A 23,698-nucleotide genomic window follows, 5' to 3' on the forward strand; every position below is an offset into this window, starting at 1 on the left:
AAAATTTTAAATATCAAGAGAAAAAGCAGCTTCAAAATCACTATTTAAAAAGTTATTACTATATCAATGTATAACAAAAACTACTGTAATGATGTAAAGTAATTAGCCTCCAACTAATAAAAAAAAAATAAATAAATAAAAAGTTATTACTCTTAAGATAGGATTTTCTTTTCTTTACTTTTCTTTCTTTTTTTCCGTGATTTATAGCTACTAGTTTCATACTGGTGTGACTATAGACATTTTATTTTATCTCAGATTGTTTTTGAAGGATTGTGTACTGTGTTAATAAACTCATTTAATACATTAGCTATTAAATGAGTTTATTAGTTAATAAACTAGTTTTAAATTAGTTAAACTAAAACAAATAATTTCAGTTGTGTCTGTCTCTTTGTGACCCCATGGACTATAGCCCACCAGGCTCCTCCGTCCACGGGATTTCCCAGGCAAGAATACTGGAGTGAGTTGCCATTTCCGTCTCCAGATCTTCCCAGCCCAGGGATTAACCCGGGTCTCTGGCATTGTGGCATTGTAGGCAGACGCATTACCATCTGAACCACCAGGGAAGTCTTAAAGCTGTGGCAAGTTAACCCAGGAAAGCAAACCCATTCCTTAACAGGCGAGGCCTTCTGCAATCAGTCTTGGAGGACCAGGCGCTAGCCTCCACCGCCAATCCGTCGGCTCCCGGCCCGGGCAGGGAGATACACGAGAGGCTCAGCCCCCGCCCACGGTCCAGCCGCTGCACAGGCCGGGCCATCTCCCCGAGTTCTGAGTCACCGCCGGAAGCCTGGCCCGAACTCAAAGCGGACGTGAAACATCCACGGAGCTGGAAGAGCCGCCGCCGCCGCAGTAATCTCCCAGGTACCCGGTCTTGGGGGAGGGGGGTGCTCCCGAGCCCTCCGGGTCCCCCGGCGGCCGCCTCCAGCCTGGAGCTCCAGTGGAGAGATTAGGGACGGCGGGAGGCCGGCGGCAACGCGGGTCAGAACAGGGAGGTGGAGAGGACCGGGGCGAGGCCCGCGGGGGTGTCCGGGCAGGAGAGCCGCGGGGCTGGGGTCGGGATCTCGGCCCGCGTGGTTGGGGCCTCAAGGGTGAGTCTCCAAGGATGGGACTAGGAGGCCCGAGCTCTGGAGTGCAGACCCGCCTTGGGTCACAGGGTGGTCGCCGGAGTGGGGGCGACACGGGCCAGGTGACTCCACTGCGCTGCGATTTGCCGGCAGGGAGGGCGCGGCCGGGAGCCCCGTCGCGGCTGCGGTTCTGGGAGGAGGACGGGCCGGAGCCCTGGCAGCGGGAGAGGGGTGGGGTGGGCGGGTAAGGGAGAGGGGAAAGGGAAGAGGGTGGAGGGAAGCCCGTAAGCTCTTTAATTACTATACTGCTTTTCCATTAATAGTTTTGTTTTCCCGGGGGGGAAAAAGGAGGTTAACAGACCATGTATTGTTCTAAAGTCTGCGATACTTCTAACAGGGTAGGGGTGGGGGGAGGGGGAGGGGCAGGGGGAGGGGCTGGGGAGCGGAGGGAGGGGGAGTGGGAGGGGGAGTTGGGGGGCGGGACGGGGCGCAGCGGGAGGTCTGTGGCGCCCACCGCAGCCTGGCCGGGAAAACTCCAGGTGAGGAGTGAAACCTCCGGTGAGCTCAGGGAGGTGCCTGGTCCATGCTACCTCCAGATCCGTGCCGGCCCCCAGCTTATTGGGTGTAACCAGCCCCGCTCCCCTCCCCTCCTCCACATTCTTCTCTGGGTTCCTCTTCCCCTCTGTCCCTCCCTTCTTTATCTCCCTTCTGTCTTTCCATATTTCTTCCTTTTTTTTTTTTTTTTTTTTGTCTTTAACATCTTTCCATCTGTTCTTATTCGGGGGCTCCTCTGTGTTCCGCTGCGCTTAGGTCGCTCAGTCATGTCCGACTCCTTGCGACCCCATGGGATCTACCCCGCCAGGCTCCTGTGTCCTTGGGATTCTCCGCGCTGGAATGCTGGAGGGGTTGCCATCCCCTCCTCCAGGGGATGTTCCGGACCCAGGCCTCCCGTTGTATTGCAGGCGGATTCTTTACCAGCTGAGCTGCCAGGGAAGCCCACTCTCTCTCACGTGAAATAAACAGCTTCCTCCCCGTCTCCCCCTCCTCAGCGGTCACAGTGTGGATTGCGCACTCCCCATACCCCCAGCCCCCTGGTTCTTGTCCCACTAACTCTGCTGAGCGATTTGAGGTTCGAACTGTCACCCCCCACGGCTCCCCGGGCCAGCCTGGGGTGCTACCTTCCTGTCCTCCTCCACCCTCCCCACTTCCCTGGTCCCTCACTCATGTCCAGTTCTCCCCGGACATCAGGATTGCTGGGTCCCAGTCTCTTGGCTTTTCCTCTCACTACCTGCAAAATTGGAAATTCCCCAGAACAGGGTGGATTTTTTTCTTTTCTTTTTTTTTTCCCTCTTTGGCCTCCACTTGTACATTCTAATTTCGAGGTTCCTGAAATGTGGCTGCAGATAGGGCTGTTAGTCTCTTCCTCTAGACCTTCAACTCATCTTAAATCCCCTCCCTATGTTGACAAACACCCCCAGGCTGTCATTGTTACAGGATCTCTTGAAATGGTGTGTTCCACTCATCTCAAATGGAATGAGCACCTTCCCCATTCCAAGTTGACTCATATAACTTCCTGTGGATGGTGTCCCACCTTCCCCTGGATTAGCTAAGAGCCTCTGCCTGGGACTAGGTCCTCCTTATCCTCAGGTGATCAGCCCCCCAGCCTGGCTGTTCCATCTTCCACTCTCTAGTGAAGACATTTCCTCTGCGTTGGGGAGTCGCTAGTCAATAGCAGGGGTCCCCAGTATTTTGGGTTTTTTCCTACACCAAACCATGAGCCACAATATTTTTCTAAAATACATATAAATCTTTTGTTTGAAAACAGTGCCTGGCTTCCTAGATCATAGCTCAAGTCCCAGACTCTCAACCTGCTGTATGGGGCGCCTCCTTCCTGTCTTAGGCGCTGTCTCTGGTAGGAAGCTGCACTCACCCACTCCCTGGACCCCAGGCAGACCATGCGCTTCCTGTCCATTCCATGCACCTGCCTGCCCTGACACTCTGCCTTCCAGAGCTCCTGCCAGTCTTTGAGAACCAACTTACTGCTCCCCTTCTCCTGGGCTTCTGAAGAGATTTCTTTCTGCTTTACTGTCGGCTTCCTTAGCACTTTGTTGTTTATCCTGGTTCAGAGTACAAGGCCGGCTTGAAACCAGGCATTTATGTGTGTGTATCTTCCCAAGGGTGGGAGCTCCCAGTTTTTGCAGAAACCAGTACTCTAGAAACCAAGCACTGCACTCGGAGAGTTGGAGAATCAGGTTTATTATGCTGGTGGACCTAGAGGACTGAGGACACTCCAAGCTCTGAGCCCTGAACAAGGGATTACAGTTTTTATAGACAGACTAAAGTGGGCAACACTAGCTGTTAATAGGGTGGTTTAAACTAAGGGGTTTCACACATGCAGGAACTGTGGTCAAGATGGGGAGGGGGATGCCTGACCATGAGAGACAGGCATGATGCATGATGAGTTTGCAGGGGCCGGACAGCTGAAAAGAGCAGGACAAGGACAAGTGAGATAAGCTCCAGTTCTTAGTATTGTAAGTCCCCACTTCCTGAGACCACGTGACCTGCGTGATCCAGACTTTGCATGGAGCAAGCTGAGTTACAGAGGCAGAAGGAGCAGGAAGTTACGTAAAATTTTAACTTTTCCTCTTCACAGTCAGGAATTATGGCCTTTGTTTTCTTACTTTTTTTTTTTTTAATCCTCCAAAATCTTATAAGGAAAGTTCGACATAAACACTCTTTGAACAAATTCACTTTTGGATGTATGTATGGGTTGGATGTATGTATGCCTGGATAGTTCAGTCTGAAAGCATCAGACTTTTAATCTGAGGATCCAGGGTTCATGACCCTGTTTGGGCGTCTGTTTTTTGTGACCTCATGGGGCAATGGTAGCACATCTGACTCCAGATTTTTGGGCTTCCCTGGTGGCTCAGATGGTAAAGAGTCTGCCTGCAATGCCAGAGACCCAGGTTCGATCCCTGGGCGGGGAAGATCCCCTGGAGAAGAGAACGGCTACCCACTCCAGTATTCTGGCCTGGAGAATTCCAGGGAATGTATAGTCCACGGGGTCGCAAAGAGTCAACACAACCGAAGCAGATGAAGCAGGGAGGTGGCAGGCATTCTGCCCCAGGAGGAAATGATGCTGAATACAGTCAGTCCCCCTCTCTATCAGAGGTTCTGCTTCCGCAGAACCCACAAGAGACTCCAAATGTTTGAAAAAGAAAAAAAAATCCAGGAAGTTCCCAAAAGCCAAACTTGAAATTGCACCCTCTGGCAACTATTTACGTAGCATTTTACATTGTGTGAGGGATTATAACTAATCTAGAGATGATTTAAAGTAGACAAGATGTTGTGTGTGGTTTGTATGCAAATACTACACCATTTCATAGAAGGGACTTGAGCATTTTTGGATTTTGGTATCACGGGGCTCCTGGAACCAATCCCTCACAGATACTGAGAGACATCTCTTTGGAAGCAGAAGGCTTGCTTTTGTGGTTGAATCTGCTAGTTTCTTCTGAGACTGGAGGACAGTATTTAATTGTCCTGACCTTGTTCACCTGTAGAAGGAAAACGAGTTTAATGCCAATCCGTTTTGTTGGCTGGAAGTAAAATCTTTTCACCGGTGTGAGCTGGGACACATCTGAGAGGTGCGTGTGAGTGTGTGCAACGGTGTTTCAGTGCTTGGGGGACATGATGATGGAAAATACTCAGATGCTGACTAGCACCCTGATGTTGAAAAGGAATGGAGGCTAGGAGATGCGATGAAGAAAGGGGAAATGTGAGAGAAACCTGAAATATACGTTTACAATTAAGAGCAGTTAAAATGTAAAGAGGGAATTAATGTGATATTCCAGTTCATTCCTTTGCCTGTGCAGTTTGGACAACCACACACACACACACACACACACACTCTGAGTGCACACCCACTCACCTGCATAAGCTTATGCCAGCCTCACCCTGGCTCCAGTAACACAAAGAATGTTGCTCACCATCCAGTTCTACAAGGATCAAGTGTTTAGCTGCTGCAGTCACTGGCTGACAATGCACCCTGAACAGAATTCAGAATGAAAAACATAAGCCATGTTTTTCATGGCTTATGATAAGCCAGTCTGTACTTTGGGAAAACAGGTTCCTTAGAGATTTCACTGGAAAAAAAATTAATAAGCTGAGATTCTTGCATCTTCCACTATATCACAAAGCACTAAAATCACTAGCTTTGCTCTCTGGTCCTCGTGACTAGCAGTGACCTTTTACTGAGCTGAATGACTCATTCTGTAGCCCAAATCATGCTTTTCCGCCTGCCTCCTCGGAGCTATGTCAGAGAGCCTATCTCCCTTACTATAGTCCTCAGTAAGATCCTGAGTAACACTTAACTCACAACGTAATGTCATGTTGTACATTTTTCTCTTTTGGTCCACAGTCCAAAGCTTCTATGCTCCTGTAAAATCCAATCCAAATTTATTCCTGTCTTTCATCTCCAGATACCCAATTCTCTCCTTCTTTGAATCTCTTTGGTGCCACTTTCTGGTAGGTGCAGTGCTATCAAGTTTCAATATCCCTCTTGGCTTCCCTGGTGAGTCAGCTGGTAAAGAATCTGCCTGCAATGCAGAAGACCCCGGTTCGATCCCTGGGTCAGGAAGATCTCCTGGAGAAGGGAATAGCTACCCTCTCCAGTATTCTTGTCTTGAGAATTCCATGGACAGAGGAGCCTGGTGGATATAGTCCATGGGGTCACAAAGAGTCAGACACGACTGAGTGAATAACAGTTTCCTGGCTCCTAAGTTTTTGTTTTGTGTCCAGAAGTGGCGAGGAGGCAGGCTGGGTCCTGCTCTGTGGTGGGACTTGCCCACTGCAGGTACTTCAGCCTTCCAACTCCTGCAGCCCTCATGTTTGAACCTTGCAGCTGAAGTCTCCGGAGAGGCTTACTGAAGTGAGGGCAAAGAAAAACAACATTTTGTCCCTCTCTTAAGTATATTAACTATAGAGCACTGTTATATTTTCTTGGATGACATTTTATTACTTTTTTTCCTGCCAAACTTTAAGGAATCTGTACTGGATGGGACGGTTTTATACTTACCAGGTGATTGTCACACTTTTTTTTCCCTACCATGCTTTTGTTTCTTTTAAGCCAAAGACATCTCTTGAAAAAATTTCTTAGAAGCTTCAAAGGAAACATTCAACAGTGAGGAGGCTCAGGTTGAAATGTTGCCCTTCCCCCGCACACCCTTCACTTTCCCCTTCTGCCACACCCCCTCCAAGACCTAATGAGATTCACTTTCTAGATGGTTTCAGGAAGCCGGGTCAGTCCACTGGGAGACTGAAAGATAAAAGAGCTGAGGGTGACCCATCTGCTTATAAAAATGAACAAAGGCATGATGACGCTTATCTCTAGGTAGAGCTTCCAGGACTTTTGATTTTGCTTGTTTGCTAGTTTTTCAAACTGGAACATATTGTTCTTGTGTCACTTTACAATTTTTGAGTTATAAAGATACATATACATTTTTAAAAAGGATCACATAATAGAAAAGATGAGCTTATAGGATCATGGGATTATGGGTGATGATTTGTCCTTTTATTTGCCAAAATGCTCTCAACTGTAACAGCAACAGAGACTCAGGGAAACTGAGGAGTTTTAGTAATTTACTGACTAGGAGCCGAGGTTTCGAGAAGGTTTAATAGAAATAAATGCAAGGTTTATAATTTTTTTCTAAAATTATGCTAATAAGCTGCAAAAACTTCTCGCAACTGGCAGCAAGGTGTCTGCTGATGTTTTTCTCGGATTGTCCCATGGAGACCATCTTCCTTGATGATCATATATATATATTTTTGATGATGATTATATTTTAAAGGGCTGGCTTCTAGGGGCTTGAGAAAGAGCGTCTAGGGTTGTAAAATAGGAAAGAGGCTTTTCAAAATGTTTAGCTGCCAAGAAGCAGAGAAAAAACTTATAATGACCAATTGCCTCAAGTAAGATCTTTAAGGAAAGGGACGTCAGGGATCAGAGGCAGGAAGAATCTTGTTTTAGTTAAGCTGGGGGAAGGTCAAGCCTGGATCCATAATGAGTGCCTGATTCAAACTGCCCACCTGATGACTTGAGATCTGGGCTTCATATTCCATCTGCATTCCCGGGGACCCCTTTCACAGCTCTCAGTCCAATTTCAACACCACCAGTGGAAAATGGTGGGGTTTTTTTCTTTCTTTTTAAAAAAATTTTGACTGCACCCCACAGCATGTGGAACCCTAGGTCTGAGACCAGGGACCAAACCCACACCTCCTGCATTGGAAGATGGAATCTTAACCACTGGACCACCAGGGAAGTCTGTTTCTGGTTGTTTTCATGTGACATAATATGGGATTGGAATTAGGATGGAGGGAGGAGGCCTTTTTAAAGCCCATGAACTGAGCAAGACGGTTGACTCAATCTTCTGTGCCTGTGGTTAAAACCAACAGAGAAACAACAATAGCAACAGAGTCTGGGGGTTGGTGGGGAAAGGGAAAACATATTTACAGATAGTCTTAATGAAGGAAAATGTGCTATAATGATGAATGAAAAGGAACAGAATGCTACAATTGTAGGGTTATTACACATACAATTGTGCTAAAGCCTTTGACTGTGTGGACCACAACAAACTCTGAAAAATTCTTAAAGAGATGGGAATGCCAGACCACCTGGCCTGCCTCCTGAGAAATCTGTATGCAGGTCCGGAAGCAAAAGTTAGAACTGGACATGGAGTAAACAGATTGGTTCCAAATAGGAGTACGTCAAAGCTGTGTGTTTTCACCCTGCTTATTTAACGTATATGCAGAGTACATCATGAGAAATGCTGGGCTAGATGAAGCACAAGCTGGAATCAAGATTTCCAGGAGAAATATATCAATGACCTCAGATATGCAGATGACACCACCCTTATGGCAGAAGGTGAAGAAGAACTAAACGGCCTCTTGATGAAAGTGAAAGAGGAGAGTGAAAAAATAGGCTTAAAACAACATTCAGAAAAATAACATCATGGCATCTGGTCCCATCACTTTTTGAGAAATAGATGGAGAAACAGTGGAAACAGTGTCAGACTATTTTTGGGGCCTCCAAAATCACTGCAGATGGTGACTGCAGTCTTGAAATCAAAAGACACTTGCTCCTTGGAAGAAAAACTATGACCAACCTAGACAGCATATTAAAAAGCAGAGACATTACTTTGCCAACAAAGGTCCGTCTAGTTAAAGCTGTGGTTTTTCCAGTAGTCATATATGGATGTGAGAGTTGGACTATAAAGAAAGCTGAGCGCCAAAGCATTGATGCTTTCAAACTGTGGTGTTGGAGAAGACCCTTGAGAGTCCCTTGGACTGCAAGGAGATCCAACCAGTGCATCCTGAAGGAGATAGGTCCTGGGTGTTCATTGGAGGGACTCATGCTGAAGCTGAAACTCCAATACTTTGGCCACCTCAGGCGAAGAGATGACTCATTTGAAAAGACCCTGATGCTGGGAAGGATTGGGGGCAGGAGGAGAAGGGGACGACAGAGGATGAGATGGTTGGATGGCATCACCGACTCAATGGGCATGAGTTTGAGTAAACTCTGGGAGTTGGTGATGGACAGGGAAGCCTGGCATGCTGCAGTCCATGGGGTCAAAAAGAGTCGGACATGACTGAGTGAATGAACTGAATTGAACTACATAGGCAACTATGTAAGAAGATGTATGTATGTAAATGACATTTTTATTTACAGAAAATTATTAACTCGTAGAACGTTGCTTAAAGATTATGCCAGAGACACCAAACTGAGGGAGAATGATCAGTAATAAGGGGATTTATCTTACACTTCTGGAGGTTAGAGGTCCGTAAGAGGTGGCAGAGCTACTTTTTTTTCTCTGGAGGCTCTAGGTCAGAGTCCAGTTCCTTGCATTTTGCAGCTCTGAGAGGCTGCCTGCATTCTTTGGTTTCTGACCCAACGTCATCCTGATCTTTGCTTCCATCCTCATACTTCCTTCTCTGCCTCTGACCCTCCTGCCTTTTTTTTTTTTTTTTAATGTTGGTTTATTTGGCTGTGCCGAGTCTTAGTTTGGGCACATGGGATCTTGTTCTCTGACCTGGGATTGAACCTGAACCCCCTGCATTGGGAGCACAGAGCTTAACTGCTGGACCACCAGGGAAGTCCCTTGCGGTCCTCTTATAAGAAGCCTGTGATTACACTGAGCTCATCCAGTGATCCAGGTCATTCTCTCCATCTCAAGGTCCTGAATTCAATCTCACCCACAGGTTTCCGGGATTCGACGCACATGTCTGAGGGAGCAGCTACTCTTCTGACCACACCCAGTTTCACAGATGGGGCATGAATGAGCAGGTGACTAGTGGCAGGCGTGGCTGACTTGCTCATGTTTGGCTTTTGATACAGACCTCCTCCGATGGATGCTCTCTGCAAAGCAAATGGCACTTTTGCCATCAACTTACTAAAAATGTTGGGTGAAGAGGACCACTTGCAAAACGTGTTCTTCTCTCCGCTGAGCCTCTCCTCCGTCCTGACCATGGTCTTAATGGGGGCCAAGGGGAACACGGCAGCCCAAATGTCCCAGGTATGTGGGCTTCCTCTGTGCTTTCTCAGGGCTGTTCTGTTCATGCCTCCCACTGGCTGATGGATGCCAGTGAGGCTGGGAGGGGCGAGGGGCACTGAAGTGATGGGAAGAATGCAGACCTGAAAGTGGAAAGGAGAATTGTGTGAGAGATATCTCCTAGTGTTCATGGGAGACACTGAGTGTTGTTTCCTGCATCTTTGATTAGCAAGTTCAGTTCAGTTGCTCGGTCTTGTCCAACTCTTTGCAGCATGTTGGGCCTCCCTGTCCATCACCAACTCCCAGAGTTTACTCAAACTCATGTCCATTGAGTCGGTGATGCTATCCAACCCTCTCATCCTCTGTCATCCCCTTCTCTTCCCGCCTTCAATCTTTCCCAGGATCAGGGTCTTTTCAAATGAGTCAGTCCTTCCCATTAAGTGGCCAAAGTATTGGAGTTTCAGCTTCAGCATCCAATGAATATTCAGGACTGATTTCCTTTAGGGTGGACTGGTTGGATCTCCTTGCTGTCCAAGGGACTCTCAACACTCTCCTCCAACACCACAGTTCAAAAGCAACAATTCTTCAGTATTCAGTTTTCTTTATAGTCCAAATCTCACATCTGTACATGATTACTAGAAAAACCATAGTCTTGAATAGATGGACCTTTGTTGGCAGAGTAATGTCTCTGCTTTTTAATATGCTGCCTAGGTTGGTCGTAACTTTCCTTCCAAGGAGTAAGCGTCTTTTAATTTCATGGCTGCAGTCACCATCTGCAGTGATTTTGGAGCCCAGAAAAATAAAGTCTGTCACTATTTCCCCATCTATTTCCCATGAAGTGATGGGACCAGATGCCATGATCTTAGTTTTCTGAATGTTGAGTTTTAAGCCAACTTTTTCACCCTCCTCTTTCACTTTCATCAAGAGGCTGTTTAGTTTTTCTTCGCTTTCTGACATAAGGGTGGTGTCATCTGCATATTTGAGGTTATTGATATTTCTCCTGGCAATCTTGATTCCAGCTTGTGCGTCTTACAGCCAGCATTTCTCATGATGTACTCTTGCATGTAAGTTAAATACGCAGGGTGACAATATACAGCCTTGATGTACTTCTTTTCCTATTTGGAACCAGTCTAATGTTCCCTGTCCAGTTCTAACTTTTGCTTCCTGACCTGCATACAGATTTCTCAGAAGGCAGGTCAGGTGGTCTGGTATTCCCATCTCTTGAAGAACTTTCCACAGTTTGTTGTGATCCACATAGTCAAAGGCTTTGGCATAGTCAATAAGGCAGAAGTAGATGTTTTTCTGGAACACTCTTGCTTTTTTGATAATCCAACAGATGTTGGCAATTTGATCTCTGGTTCCTCTCCCTTTTCTAAATCTAGGTTGAACATTTGGAAGTTCAAGGTTCATGTACGATTGAATCCTGGCTTGGAGAATTTTGAGCATTACTTTACTAGTGTGTGAGATGAGTGCAACTGTGCAGTAGTTTGAACATTCTTTAGCACTGCCATTCTTTGGGACTAGAATGAAAACTGACCTTTTCCAGTCCTGTGGCCACTGCTGAGTTTTCTAAATTTGCCGCATATTGAGTGCAGCACTTTCACAGCATCATCTTTTAGGATTTGAAATAACTCAACTGGAATTCCATCACCTCCACTAGCTTTGTTCATAGTGATGCTTTCTAAGGCCCACTTGACTTCACATTCCAGGATGTCTGGCTCTAGGTGAGTGACCATACCATCGTGATTATCTGGGTCATGAAGATCTTTTTTGTACAGTTCTTCTGTGTATTCTTGCCACCTCTTCTTAATATCTTCTGCTTCTCTTAGGTCCATACCATTTATGTCCTTTATTGTGCCCATCTTTGCATGAAATGTTCCCTTGGTATCTCTAATTTTCTTGAAGAGATCTCTAGTCTTTCCCATTCTGTTGTTTTCCTTTATTTCTTTGTACTGATCACTGAGGAAGGCTTTCTTATCTCTCCTTGCTATTCTTTGGAACTCTGCTTTCAAATGGGTATATCTTTCCTTTTGTCTTTTGCTTTTTGCTTCTCTTTTTTTCACAGCTATTTGTAAGGCCTCCTCAGGCAGCCATTTTGCTTTTTTGCATTTCTTTTTCTTGGGGATGGTCTTAATCCCTCTCTTCTATACAGTGTCCCGAACCTCTGTCCATAGTTCATCAGGCACTCTATCAGATCTAACCTCTTGAATCTATTTCTCACTTCCACTGTATAATCGTAAGGGATCTGATTTAGGTCATACCTGAATGGTCTAGTGGTTTTCCCTACTTTCTTCAGTTTAAGTCTGAGTTTGGCAATAAGGAGTTCATGGTTTGAGCCACAGTCAGCTCTCAGTCTTGTTTTTGCAGACTGTATAGAGTTTCTCCATGGTGATGTCCATGTGTAAAGTCTTCTCTTGTGTTTTTGGAAGAGGGTGTTTGCTATGTTTCCCTTGATGAGCAAAGGAAACTACAGTTCTATTCCACAAGAAAGCCAAGAATTTCAACTTTGTTCTATTTTAAACTTTTGCTAATGTTATATCTCAAATGGAAATGCAACTCTGTAAATGAACTTTTTGTTTAATGTGTTGTTTCTAGTATAAGGTTATGCATAAGTGGAAAAAGCGCAGCACAAATGGGGACTTCTATCTTCTGGAATTTTTAGGTTATAATCTATATATATAATATATAGAAAGAGCTCAGGCATTTATATATTTATATACATATATATGTGTGTGTATATAATCAATCAATCAATATATAATCTGATTGACCTGACATGGTTTATATATGACCTTAGCCATCAGTGAAGTGGGCTTTCCAGGTGGCTCAGTGGGTAAGAATCAGCCTGCCAAGGCAGGAGATGTAGGAGACTGGGTTCAATCCCTGGGTCAGGAAGATCCCCTGGAGAAGGAAATGGCCACCCCCCACCTTGGGGAATCCCATGGACAAGGGAGCCTGGTGGGCTACAGCCCATGGGGTCGCCAAGAGTCGGACACGACTGAAGTGACTCAGCACACACGCATGCACCAGGGGAGCAGTGGCATTGCTTTAGGGAAGTAGACTCCCTGGTGAAAGCGTCCCAGAAAACTCACATACGCATCATGTTTCCATGAATGTCAGGGTGCAGGGCCCCTCCTCAGAATCCGTCCCCAGCCACAGTTGAGTCCCTGGTGGCTGTTTCTTTCAGCGCCCTGGAGGAGGGAGGCTTTGGGCTGGGGTTGTTCGGAGATAAGGGAACAGCCTTAGTTCTCACTCCGATTTGACATTTAAATCCAGTCTAGACTGGAGGACTTCTGTGGAATTCCCGATGAAACATTTCCATGTCTGTTTCTGCTCCTTCTTGTATCCTAGAGGCCATTCCATATGCCGGTTGGTTTTATCCAGTCTCCCTCCGGAGTTTCCCGGCACAGATAAACCTGCTAGAGCGGGGCTGCCCACCCCGCGGCGATCGGCTTTCCCGGGACCGGAGACAAGGTCTGGACTGTGCTGGGTGTCATACCCGAGAGCTGCTGCTGACATCTAGCGGACAGAGGCCAGAAACGCAGCTGAATATTCTAGTGTGTGCAGGACGGCCTCACAGCAAAGTGGGGGTGGTGGTTTAGTTGCTAATCCGGTCCAACTCTTGAGACCCCATGGACTGTATCCCGCCTTGGGCTTTCTGTCCATGGGATTTCCCAGGCAAGAATACTGGAGTGGGCTGCCATTTTCTCCTCCAAGGGATCTTCCCAACCCGAGGATCAAACCCACCTCTCCTATTTCTTCTGCATTGGCAGGTAGTTTCTTTACCGCTGAGCCCCCAGCTTTGTGGCCCCAAAAGTCTATATTTCCAGGTCGAGAAACTCTGTGCTAGATGGTCAAACCAAACTCCTTTTAAAATAGGACCCTTTGTTATTTTCAGTGCAGAAATTTGTTTGGGAAGAGCTCTCTAAGGGAGAAAATGGCATGTTAAAAGTCAGTGTTCTTGTATTCTATCACCAGGCACTTTGTCTGAATGAAGGTGGAGATGTCCACCGAGGTTTCCAGTCACTCCTCAGGGAAGTCAGCACGTCCGGCCCGCAGTGCCTGCTCAGAACTGCCAACAGACTCTTTGGGGAAAAGACATGTGATTTCCTGCCAGTAAGTAGTGCTCCCACATCGATGAAAAAGACACTGAAAATAAAACAGAAATTGTGGAAGAACAGAAATAAAGTATAGTTGTGCTGCCTTAAAAATGTGCTTAGAATTATACTTCTGTAATTGAGAATTTTATGGTTGCCTCTGAACTGTGCCCTTTAAAAAATGACTGTTTCTGATAAATCATACTCCCAGATGTCAATTTTAATTTGTCCATCTTCCTGCACCCACACCTGCCTTTCCCTCACCCCCATCTCAATGACCACAACCCCTAACCCCTGTCTCATCTTTACTGGGCAGTTTCTGTGGAGCTGACCAAGCAAAGTCTCTTAAATTTGTCCCCCCTTCTGAATCACCATCATCATTGCCTATGTCCAGGCTTTCACACCTACACTGTTATTTTAATTGTTCTCTAACTGATCTCTCCAAGTCCAGCCTGGTCCTTGCACACCACTGATAGAATTCAATTCAATTCAGTCGCTCGGTCGTGTCCGGCTATTTGCAACCCCATGGACTGCAGCACGCTAGGCCTCCCTGTCCATCACCAACTCCCAGAGTCCACCCAAACCCATGTCCATCAAGTTGGTGATACCATCCAACCATCTCATCCTCTGTCATCCCCTTCTCCCCCTGCCTTCAATCTTTCCCAGCATCAGGGTCTTTTCAAATGAGTCAGTTCTTCGCATCAGGTGGCCAAAGTATTCAACTTCAGCATCAGTCTTTCCAATGAATATTCAGGACTTATTTCCTTTAGGATGGACTAGTTGGATCTCCTTGCTGTCCAAGTGACTCTCAAGAGTTTTCTCAGTTCAAAAGCATCAATTCTTCAGTGCTCAGATTTCTGTATAGTCCAACTCTCACATTCATAGATGACTACTGGAAAAACCATGGCTTTGACTAGACGGACCTTTGTCGGCAAATGATAGAATAGTCTTTCTAAAATTAAAATCGGTCCCTAAAAAATAAGATTTTGAATCTGAGTATTTCCTATTTACTGCAGTGTATAATTCCAACGTTCCCTAGTCCAGTAAAAGTCTGCCATTATTCAATAAGTGAGATCCAAAAAATTGTGCTCTATAATACACAGAGGGATGTTATTTTAAGATTACTGAAATGATCAGGGTAAGTCTGGCCATTTTAGCAGTTGGCAGTTCCAAGGATTATTATGTAAGACTCAAATAAACCTTGTCCTGGCTGCTGGTGGGTGCTGCCCAGTGAAGATGCCTGCTCTGGGCTTCAGTGTCCTTGGAGATGACTCTGAGTCCTTCAGCTAGTTAGGCTTTCCAGGATAAGTACTTGTCATTCCAAGAATCTCCTGGTTAATGGATGTTCATTTTTGAATATCAGGCAGATTTTTGAATATTGTAATTAGGGAATATTGAGGACACAGGGGATCATTCTCCACTTTTCATGGTCGCTTGGGTTCTTCTTCTCTCTGCATCTTCTTTCCTCCGTAGAAACTAAAATGTTTGAGGACAGGAGATGGGCGGAGGATGGGAGCCAATTGCCAGGCACATTATATCAGAAAACAAGTTTTCGTGAGGTGAGTTATCTGTGGATTTTAATGTGTTGCATGTAATGCCCTTCCTGATTTGACCCCAACTTACATTTCGTGGCTTATCCTTTGCTACTTTTTTCCCTAATTCCCTGCACGCACACACACACACACACACACACACACACACACACACACATGATTCCACTCCTAGAAGACCTGCAGGATTTTTTGATAGTCTAGTTGAAGCCTTCCAATCATTCCATAAGGATGTTTAGGACACTCTGGTCAGTTCTGGTCTTACAGAAATGAGTAAAACATGGTTAGACCACATAGTGGAGGAGATAAAATCAAACAGAAGGTCAACATGGAGTTTAAGCATTTGACAGGAAAGTTCGCAGGCTGTTTCGTGCATAGCTGCCGCTGTCCATATTCTTGAAACATCTTGCAACTTTCTGTGTATATATGTTTCTCTCTCTGCAGACTGTGAGCCACCTCAGGTCCAGAGTCCTGTCTTTACCCTGGGGTCCCGCACCTGGCACAGTGCCAGGGGTCTGTACATTTTGATTAATTGCACAAATGAGTTTTAAAGTACAGATTGCCCTGTGCAAGCATTTATGCCAGAAACATGTTAAGAAAACATGTTTTCACACTTTTAGGAAATTTTACCAAGTAGAATATGGCCACACTTGGTATTCTGCATTTGTAGGCTTTTAAAGAATCCTGCCAGAAGTTCTATCAGGCTGACCTGGAGGAGCTGTCCTTTGCTGAAGACACTGAAAAAAGCAGGAAACACATAAATGACTGGGTGATGGAGAAGACGGAAGGTGAGCGGTTGTCATTTCAGGAGAGGTGGTGTTATAAAGGGAGACAGAGCCAAGACTGCCCGGATGCGACCTCCTCGGTGTGACCACTCTGACCCTGTTTCCAGTAGCCTGCATGTGCGTGTTTGCTGGGTTTTGAAGCAGATAATATCATTCTAACATGGACTGTAGCCTGCCAGGCTCCTCTGTCTATGGGATTCTCCAGGCAAGAATACTGGAGCGAGTAGCCATTCCTTTCTCCAAGGGAATCTTCCCAACCCAGGGATTGAACCTGGATCTCCTGCATTGTGGGCAGATTCTTTATTGTCTGAGCCATCAGGGGAAGCCCCGATGCCAATCTGCCATTTTTCTTGGGCTTATGAAGTGGTGATTTCTGAAAAATGCTTAAACCTAGTGTTAGTCTCTGCTTCAAGTTCAGTTCAGTTCGGTCACTCAGTTGTGTCTAACTCCTTGTGGCCCCATGAACCACAGCACACTAGGCATCCCTGTCCATCACCAACTCCCAGAGTCTACCCAAACCCATGTCCATCGAGTCGGTGATGCCATCCAACCATCTCATCCTCTGTCGTCCCCTTCTCCTCCTGCCCTCAATCTTTCTCAGCATCAGGGTCTTTTCAAATGAGTCAGTTCTTCACATCAGGTGGCCAAAGTATTAGAGTTTCAACTTCAACATCAGTCTTTCCAATGAACACCCAGGACCGATCTCCTTTAGGATGGACTGATTGGATCTCCTTGCAGTCCAAGGAACTCTCAAGAGTCTTCTCCAACACCACAGTTCAAAAGCATCAATTCTTCGGTGCTCAGCTTTCTTTATAGTCCAACTCTCACATCCGTACATGACCACTGGAAAAACCATAGCCTTGACTAGACGGACCTTTGTTGGCAAAGTAATGTCTCTGCTTTTTAATATGCTGTCTAGGTTGGTCATAACTTTCCTTCCAAGGTTTAAGTGTCTTTTAATTTCATGGCTGCAGTCATCATCTGCAGTGATTTTGGAGCTCAGAAAAATAAAGTCATCCACTGTTTCCACTGTTTCCCCATCTATTTCCCATGAAGTGATGGGACCAGATGCCATGATCTTAGTTTTCTGAATGTTGAGCTTTAGCCCAACTTTTTCATTCTCCTCTTTCACTTTCCTCAAGAGGCTCTTTAGTTCTTCTACACTTTCTGCCATAAGGGTGGTGTCATCTTCATATCTGAGGTTATTGATATTTCTCCCGGCAATCCTGATTCCAGCTTGTGCTTCATCCAGCCCAGTATTTCTCATGATGTATTCTGCATATAAATTAAATAAGCAGGGTGACAATATACAGCCTTGATGTACTCCTTTTCATATTGGGAACCAGTCTGTTGTTCCATGTCCAGTTCTAACTGTTGCTTCCTGACCTGCATACAGGTTTCTCAAGAGGCAGGCCAGGTGGTCTGGTACTCCCATCTCCTTCAGAATTCTCCACAGTTTATTGTGATTCCCACTACACTGATGTGTGCGCCGCATGAAACACCATTTCCCTGAGTCCTCAGGCAGCCAGACGGCAGAATTCCAGCCTTTTTTCAATATTGAGAGAGAGACCTTTTGTAAAAGAAAAGTTTATTCTCCCCCAATAGCAGTAACTTTCTACATGTTCTTTACAGGTAAGATATCAGAGATACTGGGGGCTGGGACAGTCGGTCCTCTGATTAAGCTGGTCCTGGTGAATGCCATCTATTTCAAAGGCAAGTGGAATGAGCAATTTGACAGAAAGCACACCAGGGGAATGCTCTTTAAGACTAATCAGGTAGGAGAACATTTTGCAGACATATTGCTACTTTCTAAAGTAATATGCTGGGAAGATTGTCAAGGAATGGAAAGAATTATTTATTTCACACTGTCTTGATTCTTAATTTATTTCTGAATGAATTTCATGTTCCCTGTATATCTCTTATTGGAATGGGAAAGAGAAATACCAAAATAATTGTTATATTGATCTTCTTGTTTTTGGATCCTTGGTCAAATCGATCTTCTGTCTCTGGTCATGTTATTTGGATTGAAAGAAAATTTCTTCTAAGCCTTCGAGTTACGTTTGTATTATCCTATCACTGAGTGTATTTAGACTTTTTCTCGCAATTGTCAATGACAACTATGACTATTTATTGCCTTAGAATTCATGGCTGTACAATTCGGAATACAAGAAAAAAAATGCTAGCAAATGTTCAGGACAGCTTTGTTTTTATTTATTTTTGGATCTTTTTTAAAAATTAAAAATTTTACATATTTAAGATGTACAAGATGAGGATTTGAGATACACAGTGAAATGATTACTGCAGTGAAGCTTATTAAAATATCATTTGCTCACATAGTTACCATATATTTTCTTGATGACAGCACCTGAAATCTTCCCTCTTAGCGAATGTCCAGCATTCCATATTATTATATTATTAATCCACAGTATTATTAACTATAGTCATCATGCTGTGTATTTGATTTTTAGACTTCTATGCCTAACTTTAAAAAACTTATCTCCATTCACTTTTGAATATGATAAGGGCTGAGGTCAATAACTCTCAGCTTGGAATTTGACCTCTATCCACTTGATAATAACATATTGCACAAAAGTTTACATGCCCAGAATATATTTGTTGCAGTGTTTTAAAATGGTGGGCTCTGGACATCTCATCAAGGTTTTCCCTCCAAGAAAAGCAAGGCCATAGCGCTAATTATATAATTGAGCAACTTTTCAGAGTAAAAGTGTAACTCCCTCTGGCCTATATACCTTTTCTAAATAAATCTTCCAGTGCAAAGCCTTGAGTATTAGTTAATTTTCCTCTTAACTTCGAGAAATAAATTTTTAATTAAAAGGTCCCTGCGAGTGCTTCTCTACTTATCTTTTAAAAAGAGAAAAAAACACAATTTCTTCTGAGAATAATATAGAGAGTTTTATGTCTCTATTCATCAATTTTTTCTCTCCCACGTGGTAGGACTTGATCTGCTGGGACAATGGAATATTATTACTCAACACTAGTATGTACTAATGAAGATTTTGCATCAATCAGCATAAATGCACAGAAATAATAATTATATGTACCTATATGTTATGTTCCGTGGGCTTCCCTAGTAGCTCAGTGGTAAAGAATCCGCCTGCAATGCAGGAGATATGGGACCGACCTCTGGGTCAGGAGTATCTCTTGGAGAAGGAAATGGCAACCCACTCCAGTACTCTTGCCTGGAGAATCCCATGGACAGAGGAGCCTGGTGGGCTACAGTCCATGGGGTTGTAAAGAGTCAGACGTGACTTAGTGACTGAACAACAAGGGTTCTGTGAATTAGACATACCAGTTTTTAGTACCCTGTGCTCATTTTTCCGTGATTTGATTTTAGTTTCCTATTTTTATCAGGAGAAGAAGACAGTACAGATGATGTTCAAGCAAGCCAAGTTTAAAATGGGGCACGTGGAGGAGGTGCCGGCCCAGGTCCTGGAGCTGCCCTACGTGGGGGCCAAGCTGAGCATGCTCATCCTTCTGCCTGATGAGGACACGGATCTTGCTGTGGTAAGCCCTTGATGCTGAGTTTGAGTGTCTACAGATCCACCCTGCGCATGTTGTTTTTTTTTTAATAACTTTTTATTCTGTATTGGGATAGTGCTGATTAACAATGCGGTGATAATTTCAGTGAACAGTGAAGGGCCTCGGCCATATATGCATATATATATACATGCATCCATTCTTCCCCAGCCTCCCCTCCCATCCAGCTGCCATATACCTTTGTGCAGAGTTCCCTGTGCTCTACATTAGGTCCTTGCTGGCTGTCCGTTTTAAATGTAGCAGTGTATACATGTCCACCCCAATCCCCCAACTGTTCCTTCCCCCAGTCCTTCCCCGTGGCAGTCCTAAGTAGCCTGAGCTCATTTTTAAAAGTGCATCCACTGATTGCATTAGAGGCATTTACAATTTAGAGTTGTGCTAAGTGAGTAAGTGAGTGATAGTCGCTCAGTTGTGTTCGACTCTTTGCAACCCCATGGACTGTAGCCTACCTGGCTCTTCTGTCCATAGAATTCTCCAGGCAAGAATACTGGAGTGGGTTGCCATTTCTTTCTCCAGAGGGTTGTTCTAAGGAGTGCTAAATGAACACCACTGCATGACTTTTGGCAAACATGTGTATGCATTTCCATTGAGTGTACACCTAGGAGTGGACTTGCTGGAAAAACAAATTCTGATGAAGCCAAGAAGAAGAGAGTTCCAAAAATAAGAACATTATTATTTATTCTGAAGGGAGGGGCTAGTTGAGAGCCCAGTAATTACTGAACAAAAGAACAGGAAAAAGATAAAAGATGGCTCTGAGCAGTGTTCCTCAAACATTAATGTGCATATTAATCTAATGGGATCCTGTTAAAATGCAGATTCTGATTTAGGGGGATTATGGCCGGAAATTTTGCCTTTCTGACAAGATTCCAAGTGATACAGATGCTGTTGGTCATAGACCAGTTTTGAGGAGCAAGGGTCTAAAGTACACGTGAGGAATTTTTCTTAGACAGGAGGAAAAGGACATTTTCCCATGACAGGCAAAGAGGGTTCAGGTTGGGGGAAAGTAAATTTATAGGGTGGGAGGTGCAAGAGTGACAGTGTGCTGGTTATCTGGCTCCTGGGGTGTCGGGGAAGCCCTCATTTATAACGTTTACTGATTCCTGTGCTGTAAATATCTGCGCCATGGCCAAGTTTAGGCTCCCGAGGGTTTACCAGTTGACTTTTGCAGAAGATGCAAGCTAGCTCCAGCACACCGGTGCACGCCAGCCCACCCGAGAGGGTAGGGTCTGCCTGATTTCCTTGGCTTCTCTATGGAATCAGGAACCTCCTGGCATAAGGCAAGGAAGAGATCTGTCATGGCAACTTTAAGAAAATTAGGTGCAGAAATAGAGATCAGACCAATGGACACAGCGGGGGTAGGAGAGAGGGGGATGAATTGAGAGAGTAGCATGGAAACACACACATTGCAGGTAAAGTAGGTAGCCACGGGAATTTGCTCTATGATGCAGAGAGCTCAAACCCGGTGCTCTGTGCCAACTTGCAGGGTTAGGACAGGGTGGGAGGTGGGAGGGACGTTCAGTAGGCAGGGACGTATACACACACACACACTCCTATGGCTGATTCATGTCGATGAATGGCAGAAACCAGCACTGCATTATAAGGCAATTATCCTCCAGTTAAAAATAAACAAATTAAGTAAAAAATAAATGATAGTTATAAAATAGAGGTATTAATTATTACTATAATGGCAATTATATTTCAACATATAAATGTATGGCACTAACATGGACACGTCAAATTTACACAATGTTGTGTATCACATACACTTCAACTTTTTCAAAAGTCCCCCACCCCCCAAAAATAGAAAATTAGGAGAGTCTAGGAACAGAACTGACATCCAAACATCTGTCGCTGGAGAGGAGCTCTCACCTGGACTTCTGCTGGTGGAGAGAAGATGCTCTTCCATATATTTTCCTTGTTAATAAACAAGAATGGAGGGCTGGGTCTGGGAGGATTTAAAGCTACCCCCAGAACAGGCAGAGGGCAAACACAGGATGCTAGAAGCAACAGTCCTGTGGAATTTCCCATCCTGCCCTCCTCCCCCAGGATCGCTGAGTTCTCCCTCTTTCATTCAGCCAAGTTCTGAGTCATGCTTTTCTCTCTTTGATCAACAGTTTCTCAAACTCACGGTACTGTATTGCATTTGATGTTGTTCAGTTGCTAACTCATGTATAACTCTTGCAATCCCATGAACTGCAGCACGCCAGGCTTCCCTGTCCTTCATTATCTCCCTGAGTTTGTTAAAACTCATGTCCATCAAGTCAGTGATGCCATCCAATCATCTTATCCTCTGTCCCCCCCTTATTCTCTTGCCCTCAATTTTTCCCTGCATTAGGGTCTTTTCCAATGAGTCAGCTCTTCACATCAGGTGACCAGAGTATTGGAGCTTCACTTTCAGCATCAGTCCTTCCAATGAATATTCAGGGTTAATTTTCTCTAGGATTGACTGGTTTGATCTCATTGCAGTCCAAGGAACTCTCAAGAGTTCTCTCCAGCACTAGAGTTCAAAAGCGTCAGTTCTTTGGCGCTCAGCCTTCTTAACAGTCCAATTCTCACATCCATACATGACTACTGGAAAAGCCATAGCTTTGACTATATGGACTTTGTTGGCAAAGTGATGTCTCTGCTTTTTAAAACACTGTCTAGGTTGATCACAGCTCCTCTTTCAAGGAGCAAGCGTCTTTTAAGTCTGTGATTGTAGCCATTGTCCACATTGATTTTGGAGCCCAAGAAAATGAAATCTGACACTGTTTTCCCCATCTATTTGCCATGAAATGATAGCACTGGATGCCTTGATCTTAGTTTTTGAATGCTGAGTTTTAAGCCAGCTTTTTCACTCTCCTTTTTCACCTTTATCAAGAATCTCTTTAGTTCCTCTTCATTTTCTGCCATTAAAGTGGTATCATCATCATAAATACACTAAATTGGTTATGAGAATTTCCTAAACTAAAAAACCAACTTGACATGAATTTGGTACAGATAGTTCAAAATAAAACCCTATCCTTGTCTCAGGTGTTTCCTAGCTGTTGTTCTCTTGTATCCATAAAACTGGGAAAATGCAAGAAATAGAGGCAAAATCTTGGTGTGTTTATAAGAGGAAATACCCTGTAGATTATCCTGGAACAGAACTCAGCATCAAGTCACAGGTCATGAGGGGGAGGAGTTAATGAGCCCATAGATGGGTGGGTACCGGGCTATCGTCTAGCTTCTAAGACTTAACTCTTCATTATTTCAGGTGGAAAAAGCACTTACATATGAGAAATTCAGAACCTGGACGAGTCCAGAAAAGCTAACTGAGGAGAAAGTTCAAGTTTTTCTTCCCAGATTAAAGCTGGAGGCAAGTTATGACTTGGAGGCTTTTCTTCGAAGTTTAGGAATGACTGATGCTTTCGAGGAAGCCAAGGCAGACTTTTCCGGAATGTCAGCTAAGAAGAATGTGCCCATGTCCAAGGTTGCACACAAGTGCTTCGTGGAGGTCAACGAGGAGGGCACAGAGGCAGCCGGGGCCACTGCCGTGGTCAGGAACTCCCGGTGCTGCAGAATGGAGCCGAGATTTTGTGCAGACCACCCTTTCCTCTTCTTCATCAGGCACCGGGAAACCAACAGCATTTTGTTCTGTGGCAGGGTCTCTTCTCCATAAGAGGCGCGATCGCCGTACTTCTCTCTTCTCGCTTCTGCACACTCCGTCTTACTCCAAATTCTGGTGGCCAAATTGATGCGGTGGTTTGACTGCTGAAATAAAGTGCAATTATGCTTAACCGATCTCCCCCTCATAGAGTTGTTGAGAGGATTTAATGGGTTGATAAAGAGCCTGGGGGCTTTCCTGGTGGCTCTCATGGAAAAGAACCTGCCTCCAATGCAAGAGACCCAGGTTTGATCCCTGGGTGGGGAAGATCCCCTGGAGAAGGGAATGGGAATCCACTCCAGTATTCTTGCCTGGACATTTCCATGGACAGAGGAGCCTGGTGGGCTACAGTCTATGGGGTTGCAAAGAGTCAGACACGGCCTGCTACAGTAGCATATGATATCATTATTGGACAAGAGTTTATTGCATTTTATGCACTTAAGAAACAGTTAGAAAATGTAATTACTTTTGCACTAAAAATA

General features: G+C 44.8%; 1 protein-coding gene across 3 annotated transcripts; it reads left to right on the forward strand.

The window, feature by feature from the left end:
• Positions 1 to 444: 444 nt before the first annotated feature.
• On the forward strand, positions 445 to 23,349 carry SERPINB8 (serpin family B member 8). Of its 3 annotated transcripts, none has more exons than XM_070452925.1 (7): positions 445 to 858; positions 9,312 to 9,625; positions 13,580 to 13,717; positions 15,919 to 16,036; positions 17,666 to 17,808; positions 19,406 to 19,558; positions 22,827 to 23,349. In XM_070452925.1, exons 2-7 carry the CDS (start codon positions 9,458 to 9,460, stop codon positions 23,229 to 23,231), a joined length of 1,125 nt encoding a protein of 374 aa, XP_070309026.1. In that variant the 5' UTR covers positions 445 to 858; positions 9,312 to 9,457; the 3' UTR covers positions 23,232 to 23,349. The 3 variants fall into 3 exon arrangements, with proteins under 3 accessions (XP_070309026.1, XP_070309025.1, XP_070309027.1); XM_070452924.1 differs by having other exon boundaries at positions 9,448 to 9,625; XM_070452926.1 differs by lacking the exons at positions 445 to 858; positions 9,312 to 9,625 and adding an exon at positions 15,172 to 15,257 and having other exon boundaries at positions 13,631 to 13,717.
• The last annotated feature ends 349 nt before the right edge of the window (positions 23,350 to 23,698 follow it).

Source organism: Odocoileus virginianus, chromosome 22 (genome assembly GCF_023699985.2).
Source record: "Odocoileus virginianus isolate 20LAN1187 ecotype Illinois chromosome 22, Ovbor_1.2, whole genome shotgun sequence".
In the NCBI taxonomy this organism is placed as follows: Eukaryota; Metazoa; Chordata; class Mammalia; order Artiodactyla; family Cervidae; genus Odocoileus; species Odocoileus virginianus.